This window comes from Loxodonta africana, chromosome 21 (genome assembly GCF_030014295.1).
Source record: "Loxodonta africana isolate mLoxAfr1 chromosome 21, mLoxAfr1.hap2, whole genome shotgun sequence".
Classification (NCBI taxonomy): domain Eukaryota; kingdom Metazoa; phylum Chordata; class Mammalia; order Proboscidea; family Elephantidae; genus Loxodonta; species Loxodonta africana.
The window spans coordinates 59127732-59143703 of NC_087362.1; the positions used below are offsets into that span (position 1 = coordinate 59127732).

The window sequence follows — 15972 nt, forward strand, 5'->3', positions numbered from 1 at the left end:
GTAAACTCTTATAAGCCCGTTGCTATCGAGTTGATTCAGACTCTTGGTGACCCCATGTGTTACAGAGTAGAACTACTCCATGGGGTTTCCTTGGTTGTAATCTTTTTTTTTTTTTTCCTGTGCTTTAAGTGAAAATTTACAAATCAAGTCAGTCTCTCATATAAAAATTGCACACACCTTGCTATGTACTCCTAGTTGCTCTTCCTCCAATGAGACAGCGCACTCCCTCTCTCCACCCCATATTCCTGTGTCCATTCAGCCAGCTTCTGTCCCCTCTGCCCTCCCATCTCCCCTCCAGACAGGAGATGCCAACATAGTCTCATGTGTCTACTTGGGCCAAGAAGCTCACTCCTCACCAGTATCATTTTCTATCCCATAGTCCAGTCCAATCCCTGCCTGAAGAGTTGGCTTTGGGGATGGTTCCAGACTTGGACTAACAGAACATCTGGGGACCATGACCTCCGGGTCCTTCCAGTCTCAGGCAGACCATTAAGTCTGGTCTTTTATGAGAATTTGAGGCCTGCATCCTCCTGCTCTCCTGCTCCACCAGGGATTCTCTGTTGTGTTCCCTGTCAGAGCAGTCATTGGTTGTATCCTTGGCTGTAATATTTACAGAAGTGGATAGCCAGGGCTTTCTTTCGTGATGCCGTTGGGTGGGTTTAGCAAACCTCTGGTTAGTAGTCTTTTGTCTGTGTGTGTGCATGTGGATACCCTACCTGGGTTCCTGTCTCAGCTCTGTCACACACCGGCTTTGTGAATTAACCTTTCTGAGGCTCAGTTTCCTCTCCTGCAAAACCGGGATATGATGGTGCCCACCTTATAGGGTGTTCAGGGTTAAATGAGATCTTGTTTATAAAGAGCTTAGTGCAGTGCCTGGCACAGTGTTAGCTTTGAATAAATGGTAGCTATTATGTGCATAGAGAAAAAAAAAGACTACTAAAATGTTGGCAGCCTTTATCTCTAGTGGGTGGGATTACAGCTACAATGAACATCTATTACTCTTGTAATCAGAGAGAAAGAACAATAAATGTTATTAGTAATTTAAAATTCTGGCTTTGGCTTTGTTGGAAGGAACCTGCAGTTAATGTCAACGTGCCAACCCGAAAGTAAGATAAGACCTCCGGTTTTATACCAAGACTTTAAGGACAGCCCCTGCCTACCACCACCAATCAAATAGCCCACCCACTGCCCTCGAGTCAAATAATAGACTATTATAATAGAGGGAGGAGCCCTAGTGGCTCAGTGGTTAAAGTGCTAAGCTGCTATCCAAAAGATTGGCAGTTGGAACCCACCAGCAGGAGAAAGATGCAGCAATCTGCTTCCCTAAAAATTTACAGTCCAGGAAACCCTATGGGGCAGTTCTGCTCTGTCCTACAGGGTCACTGTGAGTCAGAATTGATTTGACAGCAATGGGTTTATACTAGAGGGAGATACTTGCCCAGAAATCTAGAGAGATTTCAACCTCATCTAACCTTGCAGTCCCCCTGACCACTGCTGCCTGGGGGGGCAGACAGGGGATACTCTCAAAATAAAGCCTCCCCCATTGGGAAGGTTCTCCTCAGCTCTTAGTTGGAAATGTCTAACTCTCCAGAGAGCACCCCAGGAGAATGACATCTATCCTCTACTGGGCCTTTGCTTGGGCATCTCATTTAGAAAATAAAACACACGCTAGCCCACCTCCAACAGTGGGGAGAGGGGCTGTGAGTGGCCTCATCTGGCAGCCACTGAGACAGGTGGCTGAGGCTCAGGCCTTCAGTCTGCTCTGATCAAGCTTCCTGACCTTTAGCCTGTGGCCCTGGTAGCAGCAGGAGACTGGAGCTGCCTGATCCCCTCCCGTCTCGCTCCTCCTGAGCCATCCTCTGCCAAGCAGGAAGGGGCAGAGTGCCCACCCTGCTCGGATTATCTGTGGAACCATCGGTCTGCGCGCTGGGCTGGCTTCCGAGCTTTTCTTTCTCCTTCTTCCGCACCCTGAAGGGGGAATAGTGGTGTTGACTCTGGAATAAAATGCCGCCTCTGTCTGGGAGACAAAGAACAGAGTAGCTCCTCCGGGTCAGCTGTCTCTCCTGGTCTGCCGGCCCCCTGGCCTCCCCCACGCCCTGTGAAGAGGCTGGAGCTAGGCCGGGAGCCTCTGCCTACTCCCAGGGCTGCTGCACTCTCAACATGTTTTCACTGGAGCTGAAAGGAATACTGTACCTTAAAAACCCCAAATGCTTCCCTGCTCTGGAAGATGTTAATTTGCTGGGGCGTGGGGATGGGGGTTTGCTGTGACTGGGAGGCAGCCTGGCCTACATGTGCATACTAGAGTGAGTGAGGGCATGTGTGTGAACGTATGTGTGAGAACGTGTGAAAGTGCATTGTGTGAGGTGACTACAGTGTGTGAGAGTTTGTATGAGAGTATGTGTTGTCGTCGAGTCAATGCCTACTCATGGTGACCCCATGTGTGCAGAGGAGAACTGTTCCATAGGGTTTTCAAAGGACCTTTTGGAAGCAAATGGCCAGGCCTGTCTTCCTAGGTGCCTCTGGGTGGGTTCAAACCACCAACCTTTCTGCTTAGTTAACTACTTGCACCACTAGGGACTTCTCAAAGTATGTGTACTAGGGTTTAAAAGAATGTGTGTACTAGTACTCAATAGAGCGTGTGAGAACATTTGTGGGAAACCACGTCAGAGAGCACGTGTGAAAGTGCTGTGCTTGTATGTGGTGAGTGCGTGTGTGAGAACATGTGGTAGTGTGTGCATGTACTAACTAGAGGGTGTACGAAAATGTGAAGAACGGGTGTACTGGCTTGTTAGGCAAAGCATGTGAGATGTGACAGTGCGCGTAAGCGCTAACTAGAGTGTGTGAAAGTTGTGTATTACGGTGTGAGGGTGTGAGTGCTAGTGTGGAAGCCTGTGTGCAAACGCATGCGTGAATTAACTAAACCCGTTGCCGTCGAGTCCGTTCATAGGGTTTCCAAGAAGCAGCCGGTGAATTCGAACTGCTGACCTTTTGGTTATCAGCCAAGCTCTTAACCATTGCACCACCAGCCCTGGCAACCGTGTATTAACGAGTGGATGAATATGTGTGAGACCTACGAGACTTGTGTGAGTGTGTGTGAAAGCATTTGCAGTAGCGTGAGAGAACACGTGTATCAGAGTGTGTGAAAGACCCTGTGCGTGAAAGTGTGAGTTCTTGTGGAAATATGTGCGCACCAGCGTGTGCAGGGCGCAGAAGGCGGGAGAGACCGCGTGGACACGCCTGGGTGAAAGCTTGACGCCTCAGGGTGGGAGCCCCCGCGTGTGAGTGCACGTGGGCGCGCGCCCGGGCCAGCACGTGTGCGTGAGTGCGCGCGCCGCGCCCCCCGCCGGGGTCTAAGCCAGTTGCCATGGGAACGCGCCGCGGCCCGAGCTAATCATTTCCTGTGGAAAGTGTGCGGGAGGGGCGGGAGCGGGGCGGAGCAGGGCGGGCCGAGGAGGAGGTGGCGGCGGCGTGGAGCTGCCTCCAGCCGGCTGGCCGGGCCGGGCCGAGCCCCCGGCGCTGCGGCGACCCCGGGATCGTGCCTCCGTGAGGCGGGTAAGTCGGAGGCCCCGGCGGGCTGCGGGCGGGCTGGGCGCTTGGGCTCCACCCGGCCCGCCGTACGGGGCGCCGTGTCGAGCCCTTCCTCACCGCGGGACCCCTGTGTCCGGGCCCGCTGGGGCGCGGGGGAAGGCCCGGCCCCGGCCCCGGCCCCGGCCCCGGAGACCCAGCCCTGTGCGGTCCCTTGGCACAGGGCCGAAGACCGTGCCCCGAGCTGGGCACGGGAGCGGCACGTCTTCTGGGATTAGAGCAGCTTCGGGACCCCCGTTCCGTTTCCATCGGCCTGGGAGAGCGCGGACCCTACCCCAGAAAGGCAGATGTTAATCAGCGCTGCTTCCTTCCTTTGAAGGCTGCAGTTTTGGGGCCTCCCACCACGTACCCTGAGCAATTCGCTTTCCAGCTGGCAGGGCCGGGGTGGGGTGGGCCAGCCCCCAGTTCAGGAAAGAGGACCTTGGCAGGTGCCCTGTTGGGCAGTGGGGAATCGGGCCGTTGCCAGCGGTAGACTGGAGGTCCCAGCAGGGAGGGCAAACCCAGCAGCCACCCCCTTCAGCCCCTCATAGCGAGTTAGAGCCGAACTTAGGCCTGGTCCTGGGAGATTGTAAAGAGGAAGCTGTATTTAATTTCTCAAGTGCCCTTTGCCATCACCATGAGCACATCTGTCTCAAGGTTGAGGGTTGTGACCACCTCTGGCCCTTCCGGGTCCCTGGCTTTCCCTCTGCCTGAGGCTGGGGGAGCACCCATCCTTGCCCAGACTATGCCCCATGCCCTTGATAAAGTAGCTGTCTCCTTGGCCAGCAGAGTCATTTGCCAGGAATGCAGCCTCAGAATGGGGCCCTGTATTTGCAATGATTGGACCTTAGGATGCAGGGTCATGAATTCCACTGTCCTTAAGGGCACAAGAGAGCAGAGAATTTTAAAATCTGGATTGTTGTGAAAAACGCAGATGTGTGGCTCTGTGCAGGGAAGATCCCAGCCCCTGTACAGTCTCCCTGACCTTCTGCTTGTACTCCCAGGGGGACTGAGCCCTCCCCAGCAGCAGTCCCTGGGCAGTTGCAAAATCTGTCCTTTAATCATTGAAATGCCCCAGGTCTGGGAGAAGGAGGAAACCCTTGACCCTGCAGTTCTGCCACCTGGCCTAAACCCGGGAAGGTGGGTATCCCCCTCCTCCAGCTGTCCCCTCTGCATTCATCCACCACAAGTGGGAGGTCACTGAAAAATAAAAATTTTAACTCTTTGTATACCGCCAGGCGCTCCTTGGAAACTCTTTGGGGCAGTTCTACTCAGTCCTGTAGGGTTACTATGAGTCGGAATCAACTCGACGGCACTGGGTTTTTTTTGCCAGTATTGCTCTGAACACTTTATATGTGTGTTGCCTAATCTTTACACCAACTGTAGAAGGTAGAGTTCTTCCCATTTTACAGATGGGGATAATGAGGCACAGAGAAGCAAAGTGGCTCTCCCAAGGTCACACATCTAGTAAGTGGCAGAGCCAGATTCTGAACCAGCTTTTGGTTATAACCACTCTTCCATGTAATCCCCCTCCCCATCCTGGGATGGCAGAGGCCCCAGATGCCAGGTGGGTTATGGAAGGCCCATGCAAGTAAGGGGAGAGGGTGCGTCTTTCTGGGCCCAGAACTGTGGCCTTATTTGAGATTCCTTATTACTCTTGACTCCCCACCCTCCTCCAGCTGCTAAATTCAGCTGCTTTTTCCTCTTTGAGATCTTGTACACACCCTCTCTCTTCCTGACATCTTCCTGGCTACCTCCCTGACTTCCCTTCCTGAAAGCCACAGAAATAATGTCTTCTGCCCCTGCCCCTTAGATCTAGCTGATTTCCTTATATGTCTTCTCCTTCTACCATGCAGTTGACCAGCAGTGCCCTGTACCGCCTCACCTTGTAGTGGCTTGGCTCACAGGTAGAGCCAGCCTCTCTCCCTCCTCGCTCGTTGGGCAGCTCGTCCGCAGGGTTGGTTGTTTGCCTGTGCCAAGCAGCCTGGAGAAGAGGACATTTGACTGCTCCCCTTGGTTTCTTTCTTTCCTAGGGGTAGGTTATCTGATAGGCAAGGTAAGCATGGCGCTTGCCTTGCTTACCAGACCATCTATGGTAAACAATTTCACATTTTTTCACCACATTAAAGTTTCTTCTAGATATGGCTGGCACCTGTCCCTCTCCCAGCCCCACACCACCTTCCTATAGAGTCAAAGCCTTTTTTCCAATTTATAATTCCTAATAGGGGCGGATGACCCAGTAAGCAAGGTAAGCACAAGCTTACTTGTGCTTACTAACCTGTAGTGAACAATTTCACATGGGTTTCAGCACATCTCAGCAACACTGGTCCATCTTGATTTCCTCAGTGGAGCCAGCCCACATATTTGGATTTGCCTCCACCCGTCCTGTGGCCCACATTCCTGCCCCATTGTGGTGACGCTGCACCCAGGAGCCTCCTCCTCCAAGTTTTTGTCCCCTCACCAGGAGACTGGCCTTCTAGGGCTCAACTACGCAAACATCAGACACTAGGTCTTCGTGCCTCCCACCCTGCCTCTTACTGTCTTCCCCTCTCTGTGCTTCCATCATTCTTGTCCCTCTGTCTACCCAACATGCTCATATCTCTCCTGTTCCAAAAACCAAGTCCTCTCGATTCATCCTGTCCTTCCCCTGCTAGCCAGACTTCCCAAGAGGGGCAGGTAGCCACTTCCTCTAGCTCCCACCCCACTCCTGAGCCTTCCCAAGTCTGCCCCCTGCCCTGCTCTATCAACAAGCTCTCTTAAAGAGCACCCAGGGGCTCCCTGCCCGTCTCAGTTTCCTTCCAGTCTGGTTCACTGGGAACTGGCATCCTTTCCTTCCCATTCTCTCTCTGGTCAAGTCTGAGGACTCTACACCTGCCCACCTTCAGCCACCTCTGCAACCAGCCTTCTCTGGCTTTCATGCCCTTCCTACCCTGTGAGTGAGCACTGCCCTCTCCTGGTTGCCTCTCCCCTGGAACACCTTTTGCATGCGCTGGTGGTTTTGGGGACCCTCATTAGCTTCCTAGCTCTAAGTCTCAATCTCTAGCCCTGATCTCTGCCGAGGCTTTGTATCGGTTTGTGTCAGGGGATTCACCCGTAAAGCCCGCAAAGAGTGCTTGGCATGGATGCAACTCCAGGGTGGGGACTGTGGGGGCCGCAAAGATGAATGGCCTGTGGTCCCACCCTCGGGGAGTCCTAGTCTCTCAGAGAAGGTGGACACCATTCAAATAGATGTCTTTACTGCTTGGTAGAAGGCAGTGGTGGCTTAGTGGTAGAATTCTTGCCTTCCATATTGTATTGGAGACCCGAGTTTGATTCCCGGCCAGTGCATCTCAAGCACAGCCGCCACCCATCTGTCGTGGAAGCTTGCATGTTGCTATGATACAGAACAGGTTTCAGTCGCGCTTCTAGACTAGGACAGACTAGGAAGAAAGGCTGGTGATCTACTTCTGAAAGTCAGCCAGTGAAAATCCTGTGGATCACAACAGTCCCATCCACAGTCGATCATGGGGATGGTGTAGGATTGGGCAGCATTTCGGTCTGCTGTGCATGGAGCCTCCATAAGTCTGGGGACGTGACTTGATGGCAGCTAAAAGCAACAACACTGCTTGGTAGAGGGTGGTCAGTGCAGTGAGGGGTGGGGAAAGTGGTCTACAGCCCAGGTAGCTTCACTAGGAAGTCCCTCGGGTGCCTCAGACTCAAGTTTAAAACCGAAAGCAAACTCCACATTGCCACCACTGAGCTGACTTCCCTTGTGTAAATGGTATCTCTGCTAGATGGGAGGGCGGGACTGTAGCTTGGTTACCTTAAATAGCCTCAAGACTGCTTTGTACACAGTAGGTGCACAATAAAGATTTGTGCAGTGAATGCTTGAACTCTGTTCTGTTCTTTCGCTCAGTTCATAAGGGACCTATGGGCTTTCCTTCCCCAAACAATGCTCCCCACCCGCGCCCCATTTTCCTCCAACACCAGCTGAGTACCTCCAGCCTCACCTGTATCCTGTTTGGATTGTGAAGGTTTGTTGAAGCGTTTATCTCCCATCTGACCGGGAGCTTTGAGGCCATGTCTCCCCGGATCAAAAAGGACTTCTGGCCCATGGTAGGCACTTGACAAATAATTATTAAATGAAGAACGAATGAATCTTTGCATCCCAACACCTAGCACAGTGCCTGCCACGTTGTGAACACAGTGAAGCCTAGTTGAATACATTAACGAGCCGACTTCAAGAGCATTTGATATATATAGACCTAAACTAGTAATTGAACAGCTGGAACTGTCACTGACCACTCTCTGAGCCCCTGCTCAGCGAAGTGTCGATATTCAGAGCGTTAGCTGGTTGGAAGACAGAGGAGCTTGAAGCTTAGGGGCTACTGAGTCCTGTTAAATGCAGTCAGAAAATGAGATTGTTTTGGGGGGAAAAGGATTAAATTTCTGAAGATTCTGTTGACTTGTGGTTCTTTCACCTGGGGCTGAGCTGGCATGAAACGTGCCAGGCTCAGGGTGGCAGGGCTGAGATGGGGAGTCTCCATTGTGGGCTGCAGATGCACATGACGGGCTGCGTGCCGCTTCTGTGCCTCCCTACTCAGTAACAAAACAACACACACACAAAAAAGAACAAACCATGGCAGTCGATGCTGACTCGTGGCGACCCCATGTGTGTCAGAGTAGAACTGTGCTCCAGAGGGTTTTCAGTGGCTGATTTTTCAGAAGTAGATCACCAGCCCTTTCTTCTGAGGTGCCTCTGGGTGGACTCCAGTTGCCAACCTTTCAGTTAGTAGCCAAGCACTTAGCCATTTGCACCACTCACGGACTCCTACTCAGTAACAAAACACCCCTGAAATGGTGACAGGCCCATTTCGTCTCTCGAGCCAGGGGTCCTTGGGGGATATTGGTGTTTTGGGTGCCACTCTGGGTAACAGGTGACCCTTCCAGGTGGCCTGCCTCCACCCCAGGGTGCCGGCTGGCGGTCAACAAACACCCTCATCTTCCCTATTCTCTCTGCAGGCCACCCGGTGCCCAGAGGAGGCTGCTGAGCCTCAGGCCATGGTCCCATCTCACAGGACGTGGAACCTGGGAGCCACGCCCTCGCTGCGGGGCCTGTGGAGAGTGGGCCGGGCCCGGGAGCCGGAGCCAGGGATGGCTCGCCCCGCCCCAGCCAGCCCAGCCACCCGCCCTTTCCCACACACCGGCCTGGGGAGGTTGAGAACTGGTGAGTCCGCATTTTTAAAATGCTTCTTTATTTCCCTTCCTTCCTCCAGATACCAGAGATGAGACTGAGGTTTCTCACCAGTTCCTAAACTCAGTCAGAGCTGTCAGGTAATTACAGGGTAACAGGCAGGCCAAGCCGCCGGGTGCGGAGCAGATCTCTGGGTGCTCCTTGGGGCCGGTGCCCCTGTCTGTAAGGAAAAGCCTCGGAAGCCGAGTTAAACTTTAACACAGTCTGTAGAGCAGGGGAAAACACCCCCAACTGCCACGCTATCTCTGACTGAGCCAGGCTGGTGGAGACTGTTCCCCATCGCTCTTGGCCAGAGAGCTGGAGAGCTCGTGGTCTGGCTCAGGCTTCTGCGTGCCTTGTAAACAAGGTAGGTGAAGTGGCCGCCGCAGCGCCCTGCTTGGCGCTGACACTTGATCCCGCTTGGGCTCGCCTGGTGGATGGCGCGAGGAATAGACTGAGGCCGCTCGGGAGCATGGCTTGGCGGGGCCAGGGTGCCACGCGCTCGGGCTTGGGAGCCAGCCAGGGTGGCTTCTGCGGAAACCTTGGCAACAGGTGGGCAGTGAGGGGGTCCTGGAGCCTGGGCTCTGGCCGTCTCCCTGGGGCAATTGACCTGCCAGCTTGGTCTTTCTGGGTCGTGTCACCCGGTGCTGGTGCGGTGAATGTCAAAGTGTGAGCGGCTCCTCTGATTCCAGGTGGGGGCAGGATTGCAGGGCTGGGAAGCTGCCTAGGACCCTTCTCTTGAGCTGGCTTGGACTTGTGGGAGGAGAAAGGGGTATCTTGGCAAGGTCCTTCAGGTGTTTTCTGTCTGTCACCCCTAACCTACTAGGTAGACTGCCAGCCTGTCTGAGCTGGCAGAGTCCCCCCAGGCCATCAGGTCCAAACCTCTTGATTTACAGAAGGGGAAGCTTCTTTTCAGTTCTCGCTCTCCCACCACACTGGAGCTGTCGGTGACACCTGAGTGGGGTGTCTTCCTGCTCTCTCTGCAGAGGGCTGCTTCTCTGGTTCCCTGGGGCTGACCATTCCAGGACAACATGGCTGGGGATGACCCCCGGGGCCTCGAGGGTGGGGAAACTTGGGCTTTGGGTCAGGTAGCCTCAGTTGTCTGGAAGGGGCTGAAGATGGTCCCCACCCCGAAGGTCCTAAGGATTATGTATGTAATACGGGTGAGTTTTTCTTTTCTGGTAAAAAATGAAACAAATCAAACTCCCAAAACTAAAACCATGTTCCCCTGAAAAATTTAAAATCCACAGAAAAGTATAAAGAAGAAAATAAAAATCCCCTAAAAACCTGTCACTTTTTTATATATTTCCTTCCAGTCTTCTGTATGTATTCATTTAGCTCTATTAAACGAGTATTATGAGAATCATATGACTTTTATCCATTTAAAAAGTTTTATCCATTTATCCATTAAAAAATTTAAGACAAGGGTCTAATGAGATCCTGTGTGTGAAACGCCAAGTCTAGTGCCTGCCACTGGGGAGGGGCTCAGCCTTTCTTGCCCCTCCATGACTTTTGACCCAGCACTCCTCTGGTCAGCCCGAGGGTCCCTTTGCAAGTAGGATTTGAATACTGGCTCTGTGTGACCCAGGGCACATTATTAACCCTTCTGGTTCCCGGTTCTTGGCTTGTCAAACAGGGAGAATGTTCCCCATTCCTGGGGGTGGTTGTGAGGAGATGATGGCAATCAGCCTGTCTTTGTGGGCACTTTCTGTGCCTGGCCCTGTGTGAACACTTCCTGTGTCTCATCCGTTTAATCTTTACCTTAGGACTGTGAGGTAGGTTGTTATCTCCATTTTACTGACAAGGAAACTCAGGGTCCAGGAGGGTAAAAAGGACTGGAAAGCACTTGGCCCAGGGGCTTATGTCCCAGGGTGGTGGCTTTGAAGCTTGTGAGAGGCGAGCCCCCTCCCCAGCCCCACCCAGCTCCACAGGTGGGCAGGGTTGGGGGCACTGATGCCAGTTAGCACCCACCCCACCCCTTATGGGATGAGGAAGGCAATGTGTCAGAGGCATCTGGGAATGCGCTTCAGCTGGTTCTGAATATGCTTTTGGTGACAGCAGGGACCAGGCCACCCACCCAGTGTGGCCTGAATGAAGGCAGAGGAGAATTGCCACCTAGAGGTGGCCTGGAAAATAAAGCAGAGGCAGCCCGCCACCTCGAAGCTTTGCTCAGGCAGGTTGACATCGGCTCCCTCTGCTACTCTCTCTGTTGTTGTTGTTAGATGCTGTTGAGTCAATGTCAACTCGTAGCGACCTCATGTGACAGAGCAGAACTGCCTCATAAGGTTTTCTAGGCTGTAATCTTTACGGAAGCAGATTGCTAGGTCTTTCTCTCGCAGAGCCGCTGGGTGAGTTCAAACCACCAACCTTTTGGTTAGCAGCCAGGTGTTTAACCGTTGTGCCTCTGGAGGGTGCTAGTGAGTAGGTGCCAGCCGCTAAGCTGCTGTGGGGGTGAGGGGAGCCCTCCTGCAGGGAATCTTTAGGTAAGAAGGGAGCCAAGCCCCTGCAGGAGCCAACCCTTCCCTCTGCACAAGGTGAGCAGGCCTGCGAGAGGGTGTGTGTCCCACCTGGCTACACCTGGGCCACTCTGTGGGGAAGGGGGAGGGTGAAAGCTGAGCTCCGCCATGGCCCTGGCCAGTGGTCCACACCAGCAGTTCTCGTGTCTCACCTTACTCTCTGTCCTGGGACAGGGCGTGGAAAAGACACCCCAACCGGCAGTGACGAGGACTCCAGTGCCCGAAGTGCTGCTCACCCTGCCCTAGCTCAGTGCCGAGCCCTCAGCGTGGACTGGGCTGGCCCTGGGAGCCCCCGCAGGCTCTACCTGGCCGTGCAGGTAAGCCCTGGGGCCATGTGAAATGCACAGGGGTGGAGCTGAATGGGCCTTGGCCGTTTGAGCTCCAGTGGCTGGGTCCCTGACAGAATCTATGGGGAAGGTGCATGGAGGGAGAGCATGGACCTGCCTCTACCTCTTTCCCAAGCTCCACCAGGGTGCCTGCACGGATGGAGCAGTTTGCTTTATTAAGTTATCTCAGGGAAACTCTCACGGGAGATGATAAGCTTTTTAGCCACGCCCTGGCTGAGGTGTGACAGGGGGAAGTGTGGAAGCTTCTCTGAGAAGGTGTTGGGGAAACAGGCTGGGTTTGGAGTCTCTGTTCATTCCCACTCGGGCACATGGTCCTGAGTCTGTGAGGAAGTCACTTGTATTCCCTCGTTTTAAGTGAGAATCCAAAGCTAGATGAGGGGCTTCACCAAAACGTTGGGGTTTTTCCCTTGCAGTTATCACCAAGTGACTTTAAAGAGACTAACTTTACATATGTATGTATCTATATGCAAATATATATGTATTTTTGTAGGAAATATATATAGAATATTGTTTGTAGAAATTGTACATGATGATGACAGAAATAATAATAGTTACTGTTTATTGAATGGAAACCCTGGTAGCGTAGTGGTTAAGTGCTACGGCTGCTGACCAAAAAAGGTCAGCAGTTTGAATTCGCCAGCCGCTCCTTGGAAACTCTACAGGGCAGTTCTACTCTGTCCTATAGGGTCGCTATGAGTCGGAATCGACTCGACAGCAGTGGGTTTGGTTTTTCTGTTTATTTATTGAATGCTTACTGGGCCTGTGGCCCTTCATGCAGGATCTATCTTCATTCCAGTCTCAAGACAGTTACTACTGTTATCCAAGAGTTATATATGAGGCCATGGAGGCTCAGAGAGGTTAGGTAACTTGCTGCTGGTCACACAGCAAGTTGGAATGTGAACCACTAAACATGACTAGCTTTATAACGTTTGGTGTAAAGAATTCACACAGGCAGAGATGTGAAACCTAGAAACAGAATGCTTCCTGTAGTAGAATCTCTGAAACTTCTACTCTTAAGAGTTTGGTTTTTTTCTTTTCAGACCTTTTTTGTTCCTATAGAACCACCTAATTATATTTATTGGTACAACTTTTATGATTTATTTTTATGTACTATTTTGTGACTACCTCTTTGCCTCGGCAGTAAATCTTAGTGATCTTTTAATGCATGTAAATATATAGAGACCTGAGTCTTTTTAAATAGTTATGTAATATGGGTTTACCATAAGCGATCTAACTGATTCTCTGTTTGTATTGTTTCGGATTGCAATGAATCTCCTTAAATATCTGTGAGCTCATGCAGCCGCAGCTTTGAGTATTTGCAGGGCGTTATATTCTACAAGGAGAATCACTGGGTCAGAGGTTCTGCACGTTTTCAATTAATTCATGCAACAGATATTTATGAAGTGCCTACTCCGTGCCAAGTGCTGTGCTAGGTCCCTGGTACAGTGAAGAACAGAAATAGACCTTACAGTCTATAGGAGGCGCCAGAGAGTAATCAGATAATCTTGAATGTATAAATGCAAACTGTGACAGGACCATAGATGCTGTGATAGAGGGAGAGGTACCAGAGTTATCGGGGGGTGTTGCCAAGTGCCCCCCGTCCAGGAAGGTTGGGCACAAGAGGGAGGACCCAATGTTCTCTCACACTCTTATGATGTCCATGTAAACAGACCCTGCCCTTTCTGGAAGCCACACTTGCACAGAGCATTGAAGGGACACGTGCAGATGGCAGGCAGGGACAGAGCATTGGGAGCATGGATATCCTTTGAGGACGTCCTCCCTGGTGCAGCAAAAGCCCGGGGCCTGGGTCACAGTGTGTGACCCCAGTGCCTGCCCTGACGTGGCCCGGAAGTTGATGTTGCTTCAGGGCTAGTCTCGTGCTTCGAGGTGCTTCTCTACCCTTCTTGTGTGATTTACCCGAAAACCAAACCAAACAGTTCTTTTTTTTATCTGTAAGGTCAGTGAGAAAAGCAGGTCCGGCGAGAGAACAGTTAAAGAAACTAGAGAACCTATTGCTCGTTTTTTCTCTGACTGGAGCCAGTGATAGTTAAATCGGGAGGAGGAGGTCAGGAACTTGCAGCCTTGAGTTGGGTGGTGTCTCTGTTCTTGAGTTTTGATTATGGGGTGTTTGGTTGTGGCTGCAGCCGAGCTCTGGGGTCAGCAGATCTACAGAGGATCTCTGAGGAGCTCCTGCCACCTCCCAGTCTCCACATGCCTGTCCTTCTTGACCTCGCCCAGCAAAGCGAGATTATGTTTACAGTGGTTCAGGAGCATGGCTATGGGGCCAAATTAGGGTTGTCAACATTGTTCCCCAGCACAGTGAGGAGACCTGTTAGGTATGGTGACCCCCAGCCTCTTGTCAAGCAGTTAAAATCTGAGAGGCTCCCTACAGAGGCCCTGCAGAAATTCCTAGCCTCCTGGGAGCCTGTCTGCCCTTCCTGTGTGGCTTGGCCAGCAGGCCAGAAATAGTGTAACCTTTGCTCTGGTCGGCAAATGGAAACTTCCAGCTGCTGCCGTTGCCTGCACCGCTGACAAGGCCGGCTCGTGGATGGTGTAGCAGTTGGTTGAAGGGTAGGGACAAAATAAAGTCGGTGGGAATTTTCCTAGAAATGAGAGATGTCCTTACCACCCTCTCTCCCTGAGTAGAACAGGAGGTTGAGAAAGGGAAGGAGTGGGCTGTGAGCTAACTGGCCACTTATCTGTGCTGCTTTGCTCTTCTTTTCAATTCTCTTTATTGTCTTTTCTCGTTATAAAAGTAAAAAATTTGAAGGTTATAGAAATAATATGATGTTGCTATTGTTAGGTGCCATCAAGTCAATTTCAAGTCATAGTGACCCCATGTGACAGAGTAGAACTGCCCCAGAGCGTTTTCTTGACGTAATCTTTACAGGAGCAGATTGCCAGGTCTTTCTTCAGCAGAACCACTAGGTTGGGTTCAAACCACCAACTTTTTTTTTAAATAATATTTTATTATGTTTTTGTTGAAGATTTACATAGCAGTTTAGGTTCCCATTCAACAATTTCTACACAAATTGTTCAGTGACATTCGTTAATTTTTCATACTGTGTGAGCATTCTCATTATTTCTGTTCTGGTTCTTCTGTTTCCCTGATCCCTTACATTCTCATCTTTGTTTTTTATTTTTTTATTGTGCTTTAGGTGAAAGTTTTCAGGGTCAATTAGTTTCTCATTAAACAATTAATGCCCAAATCGTTTTGTGATATTGGTTGCGCACCCATGATGTGCAAACTGCCAACCTTTTGATTAGCAGCAAGTGACTAACAGTTATGCCACCATGGCTCCTTACTATAGTGATACGGCTGCCTTATATCCTTATATCGAGTTCATACCATGTGTTCAGGAGCCCTGGTAGCACTTGACAGCTAACTGAAAGGTCAGCAGTTTAAACCTACCCAGCAGCGCCAAGAGAGAAAAGACCTGGTGATCTGCTCCTGTAAAAATTACAGTCTAGTATGTTGGCATCTCCTGCCTGGAGGGGAGATGAGAGGGTAACGGGGGTTAGAAGCTGGCAAAATGGACATGAAAAGAGAGAGTAGAGGGAGGGAGCGGGCTGTCTCGTTAGGGGGAGAGCAATTGGGAGTATGTAGCAAGGTGTTTTTCACTTTTTAGCAAGGTGTATATGAGTTTTTGTGTGAGAGACTGACTTGATTTGTAAACTTTCACTTAAAACACCATAAAAATTAAAAAAAAAAAAAAGATTACAGTCTAGGAAACCCTATGGGGCAGTTCTGCTCTGTCCTATAGGGTCGCTATGCGTCTATATTAAGAACGAAGAGAGTGAAGCTTCCAGGAAGGTAGTAACTTGCCCACAGTCACAGCTTCCACGAGGCAGAGCCCAACTTCACCTCCCGGCCTTCTCTACTCTAGACTACTGAGCATTTTTTAAACATACCATTTGCCTTTTTGTTTTGAATATATAAGACACAAAGACACACAAAAACCTGTGTGCTGTCACTTTTCTCAGATAACCTCCGTTGACATTAAAAAAGAAAAAAAAAACTGTAGATTTTTATAAGGTTAAAAAGTTCAAACTCCCAAAAAATTCAAATGAAATGTCAACGCCTCTTTTCCCTTCTTCCCATGTTCTCTCTGTTGTTACTACCCAAAAAGCCTGTATGGTAGCTGTTTCTACTCTAAGCCACCACACCATCGTCCTGACCTTCCGGAGAGAGCCACTGTCTCTATAGGGTCTCCAAATTTCTTTCTATGCCTATTTTATTTTATCATCCTCAAACGGGATCACACTTTTCATGCAATTCCGCTCCTTGCTTTGGACGTCTTTCTGTGTGAGCTGCAGGCGGTTTTCCCTGGAG

General features: G+C 51.0%; 1 protein-coding gene across 7 annotated transcripts in view; it reads left to right on the forward strand.

Annotated features, from left to right (window-relative positions):
- The first annotated feature begins 8571 nt into the window (after window positions 1–8571).
- KIFC3 (kinesin family member C3) overlaps window positions 8572–15972 on the forward strand; it is a 31811-nt gene continuing 24410 nt past the window's right edge. For all 7 annotated transcript variants that reach the window (XR_010318885.1, XR_010318886.1, XR_010318888.1 and 4 more), the window contains exons 1-2: window positions 8572–8770; window positions 11467–11609. Coding sequence is in view for 2 of the 7 variants with exons in the window: in XM_064273975.1 (XP_064130045.1) it covers window positions 8605–8770; window positions 11467–11609 (309 nt within the window). In the remaining 5 variants the exon portion in view is untranslated. The remainder of the gene's footprint in view (window positions 8771–11466; window positions 11610–15972) is intronic.